Genomic DNA, 20,388 nt, shown 5'->3' on the forward strand with positions numbered 1-20,388 from the left:
GTCTTCTAATCATCCTCCCTTCCCTTATTCATTCAATTCATTATTTCATCAGATCTTTCGCATTATATCGCAATTATATTTTCCCTGGTTAAATCCTCTTACCCCCAGGTTCTCACCCTTGTTTTGTTGACAGTACCAGAAATGATTAACTAGAGGGAATATTTTTTAAAGTCAGAAATCTAAATTAAACTTTTCTTTCTTATATTACAAATAACAATAAATGTGTTGGAACTCACAAAGAGAAATAAAATATATAACTGAGAGCAACAAATAAAAGAAAAAGAAATTTATAACCTCTGCAGAACAGCCAAGGTCTCACTAACAAACATTTTTTTCATGCAGAAAATTGTGCTCACCGTACCTGACATTGTGCAAGTATGTTTACTGCAATTTAATATCCACACAAGCAGGAGAAGAAATTTAATAATTTTTCAGCTGGAATGAATTGACAGCCAGTGTTAGAAAACTGCAGACTCTGCAGAATCAATAAAAGCTGCTGGCATCATAAAGTAGTACTTTTGCCCAGAAAACATCTTACAAAGGTCAGGTTTACAAACCACCAGGTAGCAGTATCACTTTCACATCTTTCCAGGGCTATTAAAATTCCATTAAACAACCTTCCAAAACTAACATGCAGCCTTTAAAGTTCACCAAAATGATCCCAGAGACAGATCAGCTTCAGTTCAAACTCTAAAAGCAAACCCTTGGTTAACTTTTGTCCCCTTGTCACAAAAAATTGCTTGTAGAATTCTATTCTGTAAAAGAAAAATATCAAAGCAAATACATATATATTTGTGTATAACTGGATCTAAGTGACTCTAATTGGATATACCCATTTAGTGAAATGAGAGATACCTGTTAACATCAGGAAATAATTTCTAAAAGTAAATAAATTTCCTGTTGCAAGTCTTGGAAAGCCATCACCGCTAAATATCTGATGTCATAAAATCAAGCGTGTGTTATAAGACCCAGTACTCAACCGTGTCTGCAGAGTAGCAACACTAAGCAACAGCTCTTATCCACCTTAGACATATAGCTTTTCTAGGCTATATTATTATTATAGGTTCCAAGTTGCACATGGAATTTCATCAGGCATAATCAATTCAGGATTAGCTGCTCATTCAACATTTATTGAGCACCTACTAAACCCATCTACGCACTGTCACAGCTGCTTGACCTCATGCCCTCTGGCTCAGTCTTCAGTGACCTAAAACACAGATGGAAGGAAGGGAAAGCATGTGCTGTGAGGATAATCTCCCTACCTGAGTAGAGACATGTGGCAAGAGTCTTCCTCAAGTACTTCAGTTTTCCTCCAAAGGGCATAAACTTCATTATTTGCTTATTTGATCTCAAAAGCAGATGGATTTGCACTCAATCAAAAGAGAATATAGGCATCTTAGGGCCTTGACAGACAGTAAAGAACTCTGCTGCCCTATTTAGTTCAAATGTCTGGCTGAAAGAGTTAGGTTTATAGTGGGAAATGGGCAAGCTATTCGTTCTCTAAATTAGTGGTCTCCATATTTTGAAAAATCACTTTCCTGAATCAGTTAAAGATTTCAATAATAAGCTTATTTTCTCAAATCTGTTTACTTAAAAATGTATGTAATGACATAATAAGCAATAAAATCTTAATTACACACAAAAAATAACTTAGGATATATCTGCATGCATATATATTAATTCTATACTAGCATACTAATATATTATATATAATATATAGAAAAGAAAGAAATTTTTAAAGGAAGAGAAAATACAAAGACAAATTCTAGTATCTTCTTCCTGCACTCTGGTGTATCACCTCACAAAATGACCTAGTGTATGCAAGCAAACTCCCGAGCTATTATTAGCCTCTATAACAGGACTCCTTTCTGGTACCCTATGGCTATGGAAGTGGGGAAGGATCACTAGAGAGTCACAAATACTTGTTAGAATGTATTGTCTCAGCTTCCCAAGAAATCCTTTCAGAGTGTTATGTTTTTCAGGGCATGGTTACAAGTTTTAACAAGGAATGCCAAAATATACAACTTTAAGAAACACAATATGTGAATTTGAGAGTTAAAGGGATGCTCCTGAGACCTACTACATCTCTCAATACTCACTATATGAAGTCCATGCAAAAATTTTCTTTCAAATCTAATGCCAAGCTGGGTTTTTGTTTTTGTTTTTGTTTTTCCTTATAGACAGTAAGCTTACAAAAAGTTCAGAGTCAAAACTGCCTATGTGACCATAGCCGAATTTCCTGTGTTCTAAACCCACACCAAGCCTTGATTTTGCTATTCTTATCTGTTTTTACCATGTTTCATTATTTTATTTATAATGAGTAAATATATAATACTTATTTGCATATCTACAAGTTGTTTTATAGAACACAATAGAGGAAAAGAATAAAAATCTCCAGTAACAATAGGTGGTTAAATACTCTAGGTTCTCTAAAAATGGATACAAGAAGGTATTCCCAGAAGCTCCAAATTCTCTATATTTTGGATTATATGTACTCTGAACTATGAAAACTTAAGAGAATTTTGAACAAATGTCATTCTGTAAAACAGCCTGGGGACTGAATCCTTGTTTCCCAAAGCAAGGATAAGCTATTCACTCAATTATCAGCAAGCCTGACCAATGGTCTATCTTATTGGAATAAGTAGTCAAAAACTGATTATAATAATGTACTCTTATCCCCACTTTTCTAAAGCATGTGCCTACTAGCAGAAACATTCACTGTTTCTAAATAAATGCTCAATAAATATTTGCTGAATAAATGGAAAATAATTCTATAATTCCAACAGTTACTTCAAGAGTCATTATTTGGTTTCTTTCATAGACGTCTAGCATTGATACAGACAGACAGCCTGTCCGGACCACTGGGACCAGGCTGAGGGTAGAGAACAGGAGGGACCACGCTGGGAGATGGAGCTGAGCCATGGGAATGGAACCTGGGACCCTCTTGTGCACCAAGCCACTCCAGTCAGGGCTGGAGGTCAGAGGTTCAAGCACTGAGGGCATGGTGTGCAGCCAGTCAATGCCTTCTTGAACTGCCCAGGGCCATGGGGAGGACACTGAGTTTCGCTTCCACGTGTGAGGGCCGCCTTGCCTGGGTAATCAAGCTTGTGCCTTGCAGATGTTCCGCCCCTGGTATGGAGGTCGGGCTCCTGGCTGCACATGCCCTGCTCTTCCCGCTGAAGTCACCCTCGGCACTGCCAGAGATGCTATGGGGGTTGCCAGGGTTCCTTTCTCTGCCATGAGCCCCGAGTGCAGGTAACTCACTGCAGTCCGGGACTAGGGCATGGGAGGTGCAGAGCTGACAAAGCACACAGGAATCTCATCTCCCCCATCAGCATGACGGCAGCAGGGAAAGACTTTTACACTAAGTGTGCGAAATGCTAGCAAGGTAATTGGATAAAAGGGAAAAAAGCCCTCCTACCCCCTTCCCATACCAGACTGGGGAGCGGCACTAACCGAAGGCAGGCACATGCGCAACAGAAGTCAAAATGGTGGCAGGGGGAGGTGCTGGACCAAAGAGGCCAGTCAGTGTAGCTTGGGGAAAGAAGGGATTTGTTGGGAGGTGGGCCCACTCAAAAGCACAAAAGTTTGGTAAGTTAATTGGTCATTCTGAGAAAGTCCATCCCACACCTAAAACAGAGGAAGGAAAAAGTGCACTGTTGCTGGGCACTCCCTGCTGGGGACCTGCCTATCCTCTCCATGGGGCCCGTGGCCTATAGGTGGGAGTCTCTCTGTCTGTCTGTCTCTCCCCGCCTCCGTCCCCCTACCCCTCCCTCTCTCCCCTTCCCCCTTCCCCCTCTCTTCCCTCCCCCTCCCCCCTCCCTCTCCCTCCCCCCTCTTTCCCCCTTCCCCCTCCCTCCCTTCCCCCCTCACTCAGGAACAGTAACTCTGGCCACCGCCTTTTGTTTCAGTCTTGCTGAGGACGACTGGGTTTTGTCTAGGTTTTGTGGAGATGAGCTTTGAGACAGGGAGTTCCCCATTCTCCGAGATAATTCAACATTCAAATAAAAACCTCTCCCTTCTCGCCAGCCCCTGCCTTAAGAGTTTGCCTTTTGTAGCAGCAGGCAGCCAAACCCCCACTTTTGTTCAGTAACAGCATAACATAAACCTCAAGATTCGGAATGGCAATTACATTTCATATAGAATCCCAAGCATAATCTAATGGCAGTGGCTAACAAGAACTATGTATTGAGATGATTTCTGAGTCAAAACCTGGCTGATTAGTGAAGAATACCAGGAGGTAGGGAAGGTAGACAGTGTCAATTTGCTGATACCACCCTAGGTAGATAAGGGATGTTTTCAAAACCCAAATGTGCTTATGTAAGTTAAAAGGCTCAATGATTTTGTTATCTAAAGACTTGCTTCCTGCTTCTGTGTCCTTTAATATCATAGTCCAGTTTGCTGCTCTGTCCTTCTAAACTAGGAGGCATTCCTTGAAGACAAGGACCATGGCTTTTTCATTTTTTCAATTCCCACACAGCACAGTTGACCCTTTTCTGATACCTTGGAGATAACAAAAATCACTGAGCCTTTTAACTTAAATAAGCATCTTTGGATTGCAAAACCATCCATTAACTATCAGGGTGGGTGAGCAAACTGACAACGCTGTTGCCCCTCCAGCCTCCCTCACCAAGCTCATTCTGTACTAATCAACCAGGGTTTCTTTCTCACAATCCTTCCCAATAGAAGTTGAAAGAATCAATTTATTTTATAGCTTCAACCAACTTTATCTAAACTAGTGGTTCTCAATTCTTGTTTACAACTCTGCTTTGGATGTATAAATTTGCAAAGTGACTAAAATTAACAGCCAAACTGAGACACTGATCTTTTCTAGAACAACATTAGTTCCTAAAGACTACATCCTTCTCTTATGGACTTATAACCTCTATTAGCATATTAAAGATAACAAAAAGTTCTTCCATAAAAAGTCTTATTTAACTTAGCTTTTCTCAAAGTTGACCATTGAACCTTCTCATCATAAGTCCTATCATAAATGAAGTTTTACTGGAACACAACTGCACCCACTCATTGTCTATGGCTGTTTGCATGCTACAAGAACAGAAACAATTTCAACAAAGACCTTATGGTCTACAAAGCCTAAAATATTTGCTAGCTGTTGTTTCTTTAAGAAAAATATCTGCCACCCCTGGGTTGGTGTGTTAAGGAATGCATCAGAGAAACATAAATCTAAACCAACCAGTTCAGGCTGGACCCTAAAGGTTCTAAGGAAAGGCCTCAGAGGTTAAAATTTTTTTAAGTTTCATTAAATAGGGCTCCACATCTACTTTAACCTTGGCTGTTCTGCTTTCATATTTCAAATTTCATTTGAGGAAAGGTCTGAACACCACTGACTTGGAAATTAAGAGATCTCAACAGACAAAAGCCAAGTAAGTTATACTGTCTTTGCCATGGATAGCTTTAACTTACATTCTCCAAAAATCAAATTTATTAATCTCAGCTTATTTAAATTCAATACCTGATAAACAACTAATTAGGCACCATGTTCCCCTATCAAGTTACATATATTACATGGATTTATTTAGCTCTCCCATTAAAATTCTTTTATAAACTAATATTATTGGGGGTGGGGAGTGTAAGAATCAACAGAAGAAAAGGCCAGGTAGAGACTATATCTTGAATTCCCATATATTAGCAACTAAAGGAATTTCTATTTTATCATTCAATGTCTCTTAGAAAAGGATGTATAAAAATAATTCTTCTTAGTGTCCACAGCCTAGAAACATGTACATTTCTTATTATAAACTATATACTTCCTTTTATACCTGCACTTTAAACTATATAAATCACACTATTTCATTATTCTTCTGGAGGGGCAGGATTTATCAGTAAAATCATCTTCCCTCTTTCCAAACACAATATAGCATTTTATACAGCTTTTATTTTCATGGTCTATTACATACAATCATTTAAGGTAAGCTGCCTGAAATTCTTTTTTTTGGAAGTTGACAATATACAAAAAAATGTAAATTATTAATCCTTTTAGAAGAAACAGATTTTTCCATTTTATTTGAACACAGCACAAATGAAAGAAATAAATGAATAAAAAAGATTTAAAACTACCTTATAAATTAAAAGGATGCAATTATTGGTCTCTTTTTGATCTTAATATATAGTAACCCTTGCTAAAGGTGATCAGTCCAGTGTGACTTGATGTAAACCATACAACTCAACAATGTGAAGTTCATATATCAGAAAATCAAATGTTGTTCATATCCCTTCTGATCTAAAAGGGCAGGAAATAATATTTTCCAGTTGTATTTCATAATTAATCTTATATACAATAGATGGTATCTTTCTTTGCAAGTCTTGAAATAAAACAGAATTCATTTTTTTTAATTCCAATATTAATACCAAGATCACTAAGCATCAAAAAATTTTCTCCCTGCTTTGAATATTTCACCTTAATTTATCTTTCTACAACTGACTTATGCCACTTACCTTGCAGGGTATTTTCAAATTTATGAGGGAGAAAAAAAGTAGCAGCACACAAATAAAATCTAGAAAAGCACACAATCGCTATAAAAACAGCTCATCCATCATCTCTACATTTTGAGTCCAGAGACAGCAGTGAAAGGTGTTGTTTCCACACCACTCAACCAGCACACTTAAAAAGGTTTGTTCCATCACTTATACAACTGAAACTGATTGATTAGCTGCTAGAGAAAAATCAATACAAATATGCTAGAAAACACTAGCTTGTAAATTCATTCTGGCCTCAATAAAATCTTGGTCACTGCTTGACATGTTTTTCTAGATATCTAAAATGCAACCATATCAAACCTCAGCCCCCAGGCACTGCTATGCCTAGAAATTTTTAAAGCCTAAATCTAGGTAAAGGTGAGGAAGTAAGGGTGAAGGTTTGCCAACAGTCTGTTAAAACAATGAAATGATACCCAGAGGTTACCTGGTAAGTCTTATATGCAGAGCTGCCCACAGAAATGATAAACATGTTGGGCAGGCAAAGAGTCGAAGAAAATGTCAAGGGTTCAGTGAGAGGGAAAAAAAATCCAGAAAACTAATTAAGTAGAAATTAAATGCACACATATACAACCATATATATGTACAGAGTAAACTATCATCTCTATTTCAAAATATAAATAATTTTGACTTTAATGCTATCAATACAAAAGTTAATGAGGTACCTTTCTTTCTCCCTGGTTTTTGTTTGTTTGTTTTTGTTTTTGTTTTTTTCCACTTGAATGCATAGTTAGCGTATTTTAGTGCTTTGGGAAACCATTTTACATTCAGAATGATTTCATGACTCTCTTCTCAATGCTCCCTTGCCTTTGGGTTGGCCCTTAGTCTCTGCATTCATTAGACTACAAAAAATACATTTTTATGAGTATAAAATGTTTCATAAATATGTCATTCTGCTATTCAGAAAGTAATTGTGATCTTATTATATTAGGACAGGCAAACTGGGTTCTAATCCCCATTCCACAACTGGTTTCTAGTTTTTAAAAATCACTTTGTATTTCTCCACAAAGTCATTAAAATTTTTAAGAAAAAGAAAGATAGCAAATGTAATTTGCACGATGGGGAATTTAATTTCCATTTACTTTAAACATACTGCTAAAATTTATTAACAGCATATTTAAACTTTTTCATCTTAACATAACCTTTCAAAGAATAATATTTATTATTCATTATTCATTATAGGACAATTTCATAATGATATAATGCAAAATGTAAGGGGTTGTGGCCCAAAGAATATTGCTAACACCTGAGTTACTAAAGAACTAAATACACAAAAATTGCAAAACTACGAAAATGGGTTATTTCTTCTCTTATATTTACCTGCACAATTACTCTTCACAACTTTAAAGCTTCAAAATAGAAATTCTTAAGACCATTAAAATCTCACTGTCTTTTTCAGTAAAAAAAAAAAAAAGAGATAATAAACTAACCCAATATCTTCAAAGTGTGAGCTATAGACTATTATTTCCTACCGTAGAAAGGGATTATAAGATGATTCTTAGCATGAATTTGCTTTTCTGAAATTAAGAAAATGAAAGGTAATTGTAATACTAAATAGTTTCCGTTTATAGACATTTTTCATGAAATATATTTTAAAAGCAAAAGAAAACCTGTCATTTGATTGTAGTCATTAATGTTTGTTACAGATGTTCTATTATTCTCACTCAAAATTAGAGTTCTTTCTTTGGATTCAATTTAAATTCCTTCATCTTAAGTAATGTGTCTTCTTCATAATAAGGACACAGGCAATTATTTCACATACATTATCTCAAGTTTCTATAAGAAATAACACTAAATGTCATAGTAATAGGAAAACCATGGCTTAGAGAGGTCAGGCACCTTGTTCAGATCACATGGCTGGTAAACAGCAGACCACTGTTTCAAATTCAAACTCTCTTAAAGCAAAGGGCATCAAATATTTAACAATTTATAATTTTTCTAAATACAATGGCTTCTCTAGAAAGTTATGACCTCAACATTTTAGTAACAGTACCACATATCAAGCAAATGAGCTCACCAGTCCAAAAACTAGCATTCAATTTCAATTCTAATATACAGATAACAAGACAACAGAAAAACCTTACCTTGCAAACATCCCATGATTGGAAATAAAAAAATAAATATATATCTACTGATGATGATGATGGTGATGATGAAAGTAATGCTAAATAACTATCTTCTAATACTTTCTCTATAAATAGCCACTAAGTCACCCATAACCTGTGATATATAGTCTTTGAACCACTCACTTTAACTCGCCCAACTCACTTTGATATGTCAATGTTAACTACCAAAGTCTGACAGACATAACACACTGTATCTCTGTTGTTCAGTGGGCATTTCTAAAGACAAATCAAAGAGCTAAGTTAGTTGGGTATATTTAGAGTAATTCTATAATCATTTTATAAAAACTGTTTATTCTGTTTTCCCCTCAAGTCACATGTAATATACAAATGTGTCCATACCAAGTTTTAAAGCAATCGTATCCAAGTGTTAGTATAGGTTATAAATGAGGATGGATATGAAGAGGCCAAAAGAATACTTTCACTCCCTACATGCTAATTTAACAGTTTTATATTTCTCAAATAAATTTTCAGAGTAAAATGAGGAGATTTTTAAAAGTTATATGTAGTTGCATTAGAAATGCATAATATTGAAAAAGTGCCTCAAAGAAACTAATTTGTATGCCTTCCAATTTGCAGTGCTTGGTGGACAGATCGTAAGTTTTAGTATCTCCATTAACCAACCGATATATTAAAAAAACAACAACCATGTAAGAATGCCAGAAAAGGCATATTTTTCAAATACACTAGGTTTCTATGCAAATTTATGCCCCTTCTGAAAAATCCTTAAAGTAGTTGTGGCAGAATAGACAAACGCCCAGGCTTGTCCTTAGATAACTACCTCACCCTAAACCAGAACACTGGCAAAGAGTCAATGAGTTTCCTTTCACTTCTTGTTTAACACAAGTTAAATGGGAACAGAAGAGGAGATTGAGCTAAGAATATAAAAGTAGAAAAAAATTATTGGCAGGTGTTAATAAATCAACCAAGGTTATTTTTCTTTCTATTATAAAGAGCAATCTAAATTCATGTTGATAAAAGCTTTACATAGAATAAACAAAGAAATGTGTTTGGAACTCATACTTGCTGAGATTCAGGGTGTGAAGTAATGAAAGTGGCACTCCAAGTTACACACTAAAAGGAAAAGTACATTGCCAATAACTATTAACCCACAAGATTATGAGACAATAGATTATCTCATGTTGGGTGTAAAAGCACACTGATGTTATATACACATATTATAAACAAAGAAGGGAGTTTATAGTTTAAGCAGTTATGTGTCAACCAACACAACTGTGACTCATGTAAAAGATAAGTCTTGCTATGTGCTGAGAGATAGCTAGACAATCACATTTCCAGCAAGTGATGATTCAGAAGTAGCTGGCCACCCACATAAAAGAATCATTCTCTTTAGGGCTCTCTACCAGTACCATTCTTTACTGGTCCAATAGTCCCTATGGAAAAAGAAGGCTATCTTCACTGTATGATAGTAAAATCTACCTTCTTCCAAGACTCTGGGAAACCTTTATTAGCTCCATTTTCCAATGGTCCAGAAATGACCAGAGAAAAGAGGTAGAAATCTTAAAAAGTACACCATTCAGTCCACAAAACTCTTAACACACATTAAAAAGTCATAAATTTCATTTTTGTTTTTTTGTCTTTTCATGGAATCTAAATATAGGTGATAAAATTCAAATAATGTCACTTACCTTAAGAGTCATAAAAAAATGAAAGAGTGGTTAAAGAAAAGTAATATGAATATTATAACCTGATTGCCTGACTCTATCAGATAAGCTTAAATATTAGTAAACACTTCAGAAAGCTAAAGAAGCATGTATGTAAATTAAAAAATATGAGAAGACTACTATGATTTATTAGGAAGACTAAAATTATATATAATTCTAGACACACTTACCTTGAAATGACTGTTTGGCTCTATCTACTAGTTCATCAATTGGATAACTGGCCAAATTTCCTCTAGCGTGTTTAGTTTTGCAATAGGTACAAGCATTGAGACACCTGTTCAAATAATAGCAATAAATAAGGCTTAAATTTTAAAGGCAGTGCATATTTAATATAAAAAAAAACCCACCAAAGTGCTATTTTAGTAATATTTGCAGTTTATACAAGAGATACGAAAAACAAATTATCTATTATACTTCATATTTATTTTATTTCTACCAGGCACAGAAATTTGTAATTATTTATGTTTCGACCATATAAGAATGACTGTACAAATCATGTAATATTATCTCCCAATGCACATATCCATGTGGAACTAAGTTTATAAAGTCTTACAATGATTAATCAAAAGAAATTTAAGATTCACATTGTTTTTAAATCACTGACATTTCTTTGGCTATCATTAAACTAAAATTTTAGTATCTTCTATATTATACCAGATTATTTGGAAATGAAAAAGCATGTTCATTTAACTTTTAACTAACATGATAATAGTCGACACAGCATTTTCATAAAAAATACAACCTTAGAGATCTCAGATATTTTTCCGTTTGAAATCAGAAATAATATATAAACATGTCCACTGTTCAATTTTTCTCACTTTGAAATTTTAAAGCATTTGTAACACAATCTTTTAAAACCTTATTATTCATTACAGCAATTATTTATAATGTCTAAAGACTACTGGGAAATAATTGTTTTTAATTTTAAAATTTATTTTTAATTAATTAAATTTATCATCCTAGAGCAACTGAATCACTGGAGATCTTTCTGTTTGTTTTTCAGTATTGCTGAGGCTTATCTTTTTGGCACAGGTCTATTTTGTTATGTGTTCTTTTATTTTATAATAAGAAAATATATTTAAATGATATTTTTTAATTACAAAAATAAAACCAACATTTCAATTTTTGAAACACTAACTCATAAGCATATATGTTCATTGCAGCATTATTTTACAATAGACAAGATATGGAAACAACCTAAGTGTCCATGGATGGGTTAATGAATTAAAAAATGTGGTACGCACCCACACAATGGAATATTATTCAACCATAAAAAGAAGAAAATCCTGTCATTTGTGACAACATGGATAGTGGGAGGGAGGGGGAGGGGAGGGAGCGGGGAGAAGGAGAGAGAAAGAGAGAGAAACTCAGAAAAATGAAAATTAGGAAATGGATTAGTGGTTGCCGGAAGATAGGATCTGGGGAGTGTTAGTGGGGAAACGGGTGAAGGGTTCTAAGGTACAAATTTCCACTTGTTAGATAAGTAAGTTCTGGGGTGTAACATATAGCATGGTAACTCTGGTTATCGATACCTTATTGTATTTGAAAGATGCTGAGAGAATAAATATTGAAAGTGCTTATTATAAGGGAAAAATATTGTAGATGTTAACTAAACATTGTGGTAAACACTGTACAATATATACATAACTCAGATCATTATGCTGTACACTTTAAACTTAGGCAATGTTAGATGTCAATTATATCTCTGTAAAACCAGGGGTAATGAATGGGGTGGTCAAACAAGTAGCTTGCTCAAGGCCTACGAGGTCTGTCCAGAAGGTATCCAGCCATGTAATATTAAAGAGAGACATTTATTCAAGATACATGATTCAAGAATCATTGTACATAAGACAATGACGCCTCAGCCCCCTTCAAAGTAGGCACCCTGGGACTTCACAAAGTTCTCCCAATTGCCATTAGCTGCCCAATTCTATTTTCCTGAATGTCATCAATGGTCTGAAATCTCTTTCCTTTCAAAGGTGATTTTAGTTTTGGGAAAAGCCAGAAGTCACAGGGCACCAAATCTGGGCTGTAGGGGGGCTGTGAGTCACCTGGGTGATTTGATGTTTTGCAAAAGAACACTGCATGAGACATGATGCATGAGTGGGCGTGTCATCTGATGAAGCTGCCAATCACCAGTTGCCCGTAGCTGCAGCCTTCAGAATCATCCCAATAGTTTTTACCAAGGAATGTTCAAGCTTAACACAAAGTCTGATGCATATTCGTTGCTCTACTCACTGAGTTTTAATGCGACAGTCACACAGTACACATGCTCACTTAACAGGGTCTACTGCCCCCACTGACTAGTACAGTCAAGTCATCATTGTTCACACATGTGCATTGCAGTTCACTCTCCTTGGCTTCCAGGTTAGATTGATGCGATGCAAACCATTATTGTTATATTAACAATGGCTGGACTTTTTTCGGATAGATCTCATAAAACTAAAATCTCAAGAGATGAAATTCAAAGCTGGGCCTATGGAATTTCAAATTCCATGCTGTTTTCATAGCAAGCTGCCTCCCCAGAATAAATGTGTATCAAATATCCTATCTACATACAAATGTAGATAAGACATAACATCAGCAATCATCTGACATGAAATATAAAGTAATCTACCATATATATTCAAAGGTATGGCCAATACTCATCATCTTGTGTATGAAGCTATTTGTTTAAAACATGTATTTCTCTCTTTTATTCTTTGGAAATCTAAGACTAGGCTTCTTGTCCATCCCCTGGCCCAAGCCAGTTATTCCATCATTGCTGTTTACAAGTTCTGTTTTTCATCCTCCTGCTGGCTCTTTAGCAAATTGTATCACCTTGCTTGGCTTGCAGTGCTTTTAAAATTCTATCACTCAGGTTCTCAAAGTAGATTGTTCTGTGTGACCTTCTCCTCAGCTCAGGTGGCTCCACAGTCTGCTTAGTGAAGCAGGCCCCACTGTTCATTCACCTGTGACTCCCCACCATGATGAGCATTCACTCAAGTTAAATCAGCACCTATTCAGTGAATCTGCTTTATCTCCTGATACTACTTAGGTCTCCTGAATCCTTTCTATCTTTTCTCCTATTACCAATGGAGAGGTCCACAAGTTAAGTGGACAATCTTAATAGAAACTACAACTATTTCTTACTTGGTTTATTTCTTAAAAGTAACTGTCTTAAGGGACAGTGGCCTGGAGAGAAAGAAAACAGGAGAGAGGAAGCAAAATAGGTATTTTAAACATGAATGAATTAACACTTGTAAAAAAGCATTTAGAATAGAGTCTGCCCCTAGCAAGTGATCATTAAATGCTGGCTGATAGTTGTTTAATATGACTGTTCTAAACAACTCTGCAAGAAAATAATTATCTATTACCATGTTCCAGGTGTACCTAACTTTATGAAACAGGTGTGTTACTAATAGGTTGGCTTAAAGCAACCATAGAGAACAAATCCTACGTTCCTACTGGCTCACTTAATAAAAATGGAAAGGTATCCCTCATGGAAAATCACTCATGAAAATGTACCTTAAATGTTTAACCAAAACAAAGTGATACTTGGAAACCTTTATAATAAGGAAAATAAGCCCATAACTATAAGTGTTATAATAAGAATTCAAAATATTCTTCACTAAACTGCTCTCTTGAGATTAATTAACGTTGTTGATGTGATATGTTTTTCAAGTTCTAAACTATTGTATAAGATGGCTTCATCCTTATTTGCAATTATCAAGATACTTTATATTACTTCAATAAAGTGAAAATTTCTATAAAGTGTATTTCATTAAGCATGTTAAAACAGCATTAACCAAGCATTAAATCTGCTGTCTTATATTTAATAAGGAAAAAGATTTGTCATAATCCACAATTATATGCATTTCAAAATCAGAAAATAATGTTTTTTTATGGTATTTGGTTTAAAAACAATTTTCTCAATTATCAAAAATTATGATGACCAATCATTTCAACATGACAAGCCTCCAATGAAATAAAGGAAATCATTATAGAAACCATCATAGAGAGTTTCAGTTATCTGTAAACAATTAAATTATTGTCTAAGAGTAACACTGAGCCAGTTTCTTCAACTGTCAGAAAACAAAAGACCTTTGAAGGTAGACTGTTGAAAGCCAAAACCAAGAAGAGGCTGACTGCTGAACTGCAAGAAAGATGGAAAATACCCGGACAGACCTAGACTACCATGATAGAAGAATAAAGCTAGTACACCACACTAATCTTTGCACTGGTTGTTACGTGGCCACCGGCCAAGATGTAACTAAAAACCTCAAAAGCAGAGGCACATTAGGCACTCAATTTAGAAGTTTAACGCTGAGATCTTAAAAAGCATCTGTGGTAGAGTATTTTTAAACTACAGAAACCACACAAATTAAATAATAAATTTTCACAAATTAAAATATTTCACATGGTTCAAATGTATAATACATGTAAACTTTATAACTGAACCACATACAATAAATAAAGATTAAAAGTTTTAATATATTCAGCTTTTTTCTTTTAAAGAGCATCTTCACATATCACAAATTCTGAAGAATTAAAAATCAGAGTTTTGATACAGTTTTTACAGGAGAAAAAAGCTGATTACTGTACTGGTGAATTCTACCAAGCATATAAAGGAAAAAAAAAAAAACTAAACATTCTCAAAATTTTATAAAAAATTGAAGACAAACAGACACTTCCTAACTTATTCTATGAAGGCAGAAAAACCTTAATATTAAAGCCAGATAAAGACACTGCAAGAATAGAAAAGTACAGACCACAGATGCAGAAATCTTCAACCAAATACAAGCAAACAGAATTCAGCAGCATATTAAAAGAACTATATACCATGACCAAGTGAGATATACTCCTGGAATGCAAAGATGGTTCACAATCTAAAAACCAATCAATGTAATATGCCATATCAACAGAATGAAGGAAAACAACACATGATCATTTCAATTAATGCAGAAAAAGCATTTGACAGAATTCAACAGCCTTTCAGTATAAAAACAATCAAACTAGAAACAGAAAGAAACTTCCTCAACTTAATAAAACTCATATATAAAAAACCCACTGTGAACATCATACTCAATGATAAATGCTGGAAGGCTTTTCCTCTAAATTCAGGAACAAGGCAAAGATGTACACTTTCACTACTTCTATTTAACATAGTAGTGGAATGTTCTAGCCTGAATAATGAGACAAGCAAAAGAAATAAAATACATTTAAAGTAAAAAGAAGTAAAATTATCTGTTTGCAGATGATATGATCATATATGTAGAAAATCAATAATTTAAAAAACTGTTAGAACTAATAAATAAATTCAGCAAAGTAGCAAGATACAGAGTAAGAATACCAAAAAAAAGTTACATTTCTATTCATAAACAATGAAAAATTATAAAATCAATTCCATTTATAAGAGCATTAAAAAGAATATACTTTGAACTTAACTTAATCAAAGAGGTGACTTATACAATAAAAACCACAAAACATTTCTGAGCTAAACTGATAAAAACAAATAAATGGCAAAACTGATTAAAAAAAATAAATGGAAACACATCCCATATTCAATGACTAAAAGACTTAATACTGTTAACATGTCAATATTTCCCAAAGTAACCTACAGATTCAATGCAATTCCTATCAAAATTTCAATGATGTTTCTTGCAGAAATAGAAAAGCCTATTCTAAAATTCATACGAAATCTGAAGGGACCTCAAATAGCCAAAACAATATTGGGGGGGAAAAATGGAAGGACTTGCATTTCCTGGTTTCAAAACTTTATTAATCAAAAACAGTGGGGTAAAGGCCTAAGGAGACATATAAGTCGATAGAGAGTCCTAAACTAAGTCCTCACTCATGTGGCAAAATGACTTGTGACAAAGGTTCCAAAATCATTAAAATGAGATAAGGAGAGTCTTTTCAACTAATGGTGCTTGAAAAAGTATATTCAAATGCAAAAGAATAGAATTTGACCTTTATATAATACCATATATAAATATTAAGAATCAAGAATCTATATATAAGACCTAAAACAATAAAACTCTTAGGGGAAAACATAGGACATTTTCATGACATTGGACTTGGCAATGATTTCTTGGATATAACACCAAAGGCACAGAAAACAAACAAAAACAAAACAGAAAAATTGAACTTCAGGAAAAATTTAAAGATTTTTACATCAAAAGACACTATCAAACAGAGTAAAAAGGCAACCCACATAATCAGAGATAATATTTGCAAATCACATATCTGTTAAAGGATAATTTTGAGAATACACAGAGGACTCAAAAGTCATCAATTAAAAAAAAAACAACAAACCCACCAGACTCAAAAGTGGGCTCAGGATTTGAATAGACATTTCTCCAAAGAAGATAAGTGAACAGTAAATAAGTATAGGAAACTACTTCCGGCCAAGATGGAGGCTTAGACTGACACGCTCGGTCTCCTTCTACAACTAGAAAGGAATAGAATTACCTCAAAACAAAAGATAACTAGAAATTCCAGAAAATAAAACTACACTGAAGCCTGACGTACGAAGTTATAAACCAGCGGCGCTCGACGGACAGGTAGGAGGGGCAAAATCGGGTGGTGCTGTTACTGGTAGCAGCGGGAACAGCGGCAGGGGGAGCAATCCCGGCTGCAGTTGAGCCTTGGCAGCTCACGACCCCAATGCAGGGAAAGGCAGCCCCCCCCATTGCCTTGGATGATGAGGCCCAGAGGGCGGGAGGACGGATCCCGGTCTCCCAGTGGAGAATAACGGCAGGAATCCATCTTGGACACCCGACCCCACTCAAAGCGCCACAGCGCCGTGAAAAAGGTTGCAGACAGCCACCGGTCGCCGGGTTGTGACGAGTACACGGGCTCTGCCCCCTACAGCTTACCCAGAAAGCAAAGCAAAACACAAATCTGTCAAAATGAGGCAGACAACTATAGAAATCCTGGTGACACAGCTCACCAGGCAGCAGATGAAGAATCTGACAGACGAACAAATAAGAAACCTGTGAGAGGCTCGGTTCAGAGCTACAGTCATTAGGTGGCTTATAGAATTAACAAAAGATTTGAAACAAGACTGGGAAGGACTGAAAGCCATTCATACTGAAACAAACGAAAATCCATATGAGACAAGTGGTGAGGAAATAAAATCCAGAGATCAAATCAACAAACCGGAACATAGGGAAGGAACAAACAGTCAGCCAGTGTGGAAAGAGGAAACAGAAAGCAAGGAAAGTGAGGAGAGGATCAGAAACCTCTGGGACAGCTATAAGAGATCTAACATACAGATTATAGGATTGCCAGAGGGCGAAGAAGAAGAACTAGAAATTGAAAAATTAAGTGAAAATATAATAAAGCAGAACTTCCCGAACTTGGGGAAGGAAATAGACTTACAGATCCAGGAAGCCCAGAGAGTTCCAGAAAAACTGGACCCAGGGAAAACCACTCCAAGACACATTATAATCAAATTGTCAAAAGTTAAAGATAAAGAATCTTAAAAGCAGTGAGAGAAGAAAAGAATCCTGTACAAAGGGGTCCCAATTAGACTATCAGCTGACTTCTCAAGGGAGACCCTGCAGGCAAGAAGGGACTGGCAAGAAATATTCAAAGTAATGAAAATCCAAAACCTACAGCCACGAATACTCTATCCAGCGAAGCTGTCATTCAGAATAGAAGGGCAGAGAAAGTGCTTCCAGGACAAAGTAAAACTGAAGGAGTTCATTAGATCCAAACCACTATTATATGAGATGTTAAAGGGTCTGGTTTAGAAGAAGGAGGATCAAAACTATGAACATTAAAATGAAAACTGCATCACAAGAACCAACAACAGAATCTAGGGAATTGAAACAAAGGCAAACTAAATAGGCAACGAGAGTGGAAAAAGAACTATAAGTATGGGGAACATACTGGGGGGAGGTCAGCAGGGGAGGGAAGAGGGGGAGGAAGGGAGATAGTACAGGAATGAAGAAGCATAGTAGGAGGGAATGGAGTAGATAGGAAGAGGTTGAGAAGAACTATATGCACAACCAATGGACATGAACTAAAAGGGGGGGACAACTGGAGGGAGGGGGCCACTGGGTAGAGGGGAGCAGAGGGAAGGGAAATTGGGACAACTATAACAGTATAATCAGTAAAATATTTAAAAAATAATAAGTAGAGGAAAACATTAATAGTTAATAGTTAAGGAAATACATACAGGTCAAAACTACAATCAGATACCACCTTACACCTATTAGAATGGCGACTATCAAAAAAAAAAAAAAAAGAAAAAAAAAACAACAAAAACAGAAAACAGCAAGTATTACGAATATGTGGAGAAAATGGAATCCTTGTACACTGCTAGTGGGAATATAAAATGATACAGCAGCTGTGGAAAATAGTATGGTGCTTCCTCAAAAAATTAAAAGTAGAATTACTATATAATCCCACAATCTCACTTCTAGTTATAACCACAGGAACTGACATTCAGGTCTCAGAGAGATATTTGTACAGTCATATTAGTAGCATTATAGAAAACAGGTAAAATGTGGAGTCAACCCAAGTATCTATTAACAAATGAATGGATAAGCAAAATCAGTGGACTATAATTCATCCTTTAAAATGAAAAAACTTCTGCAACATGCTACAAAATGATGGAACTTTGTGGACATTACACTAAGTGAAATATGCCCGTCACCAGAAGGCAAAGACTGCATGATTCCACTTCTATGAGGTATCTGGAGTACAGTCCAATTCAGAGACAGAAAGTAAAATGGTGGCTGCCTGGGGACTCGGGGAGGGGAGAATGGGACATTACTGTTTAACAGGTACAGAGTTTCTGTTTTACAAGGTGAAACAACTTATGGGGATGGATGTTGGTGATGGTTGCACAACAATGTGAATGTACTGTATTTAATCTCACTGAACTGTACACTTACAAATTATTGAATTGGCAACTTTTGTTAATGTGTGTTTTACCAAAATTTTAAAAAGTGGGAAAAAGAATATGTAATTTGGGGGGTGTTTAATATTCTTAGAAGATTACAATTTACTTCAGAATAGGCACATATCTTACTATCTCTGCTGAAGCTTCTAACACAGTGCTTTGTATACTATTAGAATGTCAATAAATACTCAAAGCTATTGGTGGTTTCATAATGGACCACACCAGGCATCAAGCCAATACTTGGTTACAGAGCCAAGACCAGTGCTAAGCAGAAAGATGGGCTGGCAAATATAACTATCTTCCTGGGGGAAAATCCAGTAAGATACAAGAAAGCAGGGAAAGGGAAGTCAGGAATGGAGAAGGCACAGGGTGATAATATGGATTTGCCAGGCCAAAAAATCTGTACTCTTGTCTTCAAGGTCATGCTGCTTAGAACAGAAAATTAAAGCTAGGAAATTAATAAAACTATAAGGCCAGGGTTCCTACACAGCATAGAAACACAATCCAGTGTGTACACCACACCAGACAGCCCACCCAACAAGAGAAATCAAAGGGTCATAGTATCCATCAAGAACATCCATTTTCAATTAACCATACATTTTCTATCAATAGTTCTCAGACTCTGAAATGTCAAAGAGCAATAAATTTAAAATTCACATACTTAAAACTGACCACCAAATAGCGTGCCAACATTTTATTTTAAAAACCTGTACTGTCACTGCTTTATTTGTTTTAAAACAACTTATTTTAACACCAAAAAAGGAGAAGTGCCATGATGAAGGACCACACATACAGCTTCAGGAAAAACTCACTCTATTTACGTTATATTTTTCATTTCACCAGAGATCAGCAAAAATCCATCAAATTTTACAGAAATTACTGCTGTAGATGATTCTATAATATCTACCCAAGTTTCCTTACATTTCTATAATCTTTAGAATTGAAGATGTACAGGTAAAAAATTAAAAAAAAATAGCTTTGACTGAATATTAGCCTAAATTAGGTAACAGAATATAATTAATATATAACAATAATAATAATTCCAGTTAGATATACAAAATGTTCTACAATATTTGTAGCTAGTAGTTTACTCCCTGGGAGACAAAATCCAAAACCCATAATAGTAACAACTGTTTCTGAATGTGTTTACCAAAATAGCATGGTGAAAGATGATTAACTCTGTCAG

At 35.4% G+C, this 20,388-nt stretch overlaps 1 protein-coding gene across 4 annotated transcripts in view; it reads right to left on the reverse strand.

Moving 5' to 3' along the window:
• Positions 1-20,388, reverse strand: part of CDKAL1 (CDKAL1 threonylcarbamoyladenosine tRNA methylthiotransferase) — a 638,543-nt gene that overhangs the window by 332,449 nt on the left and 285,706 nt on the right. For all 4 annotated transcript variants that reach the window (XM_090271743.1, XM_090271744.1, XM_090271742.1 and 1 more), the window contains one exon: positions 10,477-10,580. In XM_090271743.1, the coding sequence (XP_090127869.1) occupies positions 10,477-10,580 (104 nt within the window). The remainder of the gene's footprint in view (positions 1-10,476; positions 10,581-20,388) is intronic.

This window comes from Furipterus horrens, unplaced genomic scaffold (assembly GCF_987537825.1).
Source record: "Furipterus horrens unplaced genomic scaffold, mFurHor1.1.pri manual_scaffold_3, whole genome shotgun sequence".
NCBI classification, from domain to species: domain Eukaryota; kingdom Metazoa; phylum Chordata; class Mammalia; order Chiroptera; family Furipteridae; genus Furipterus; species Furipterus horrens.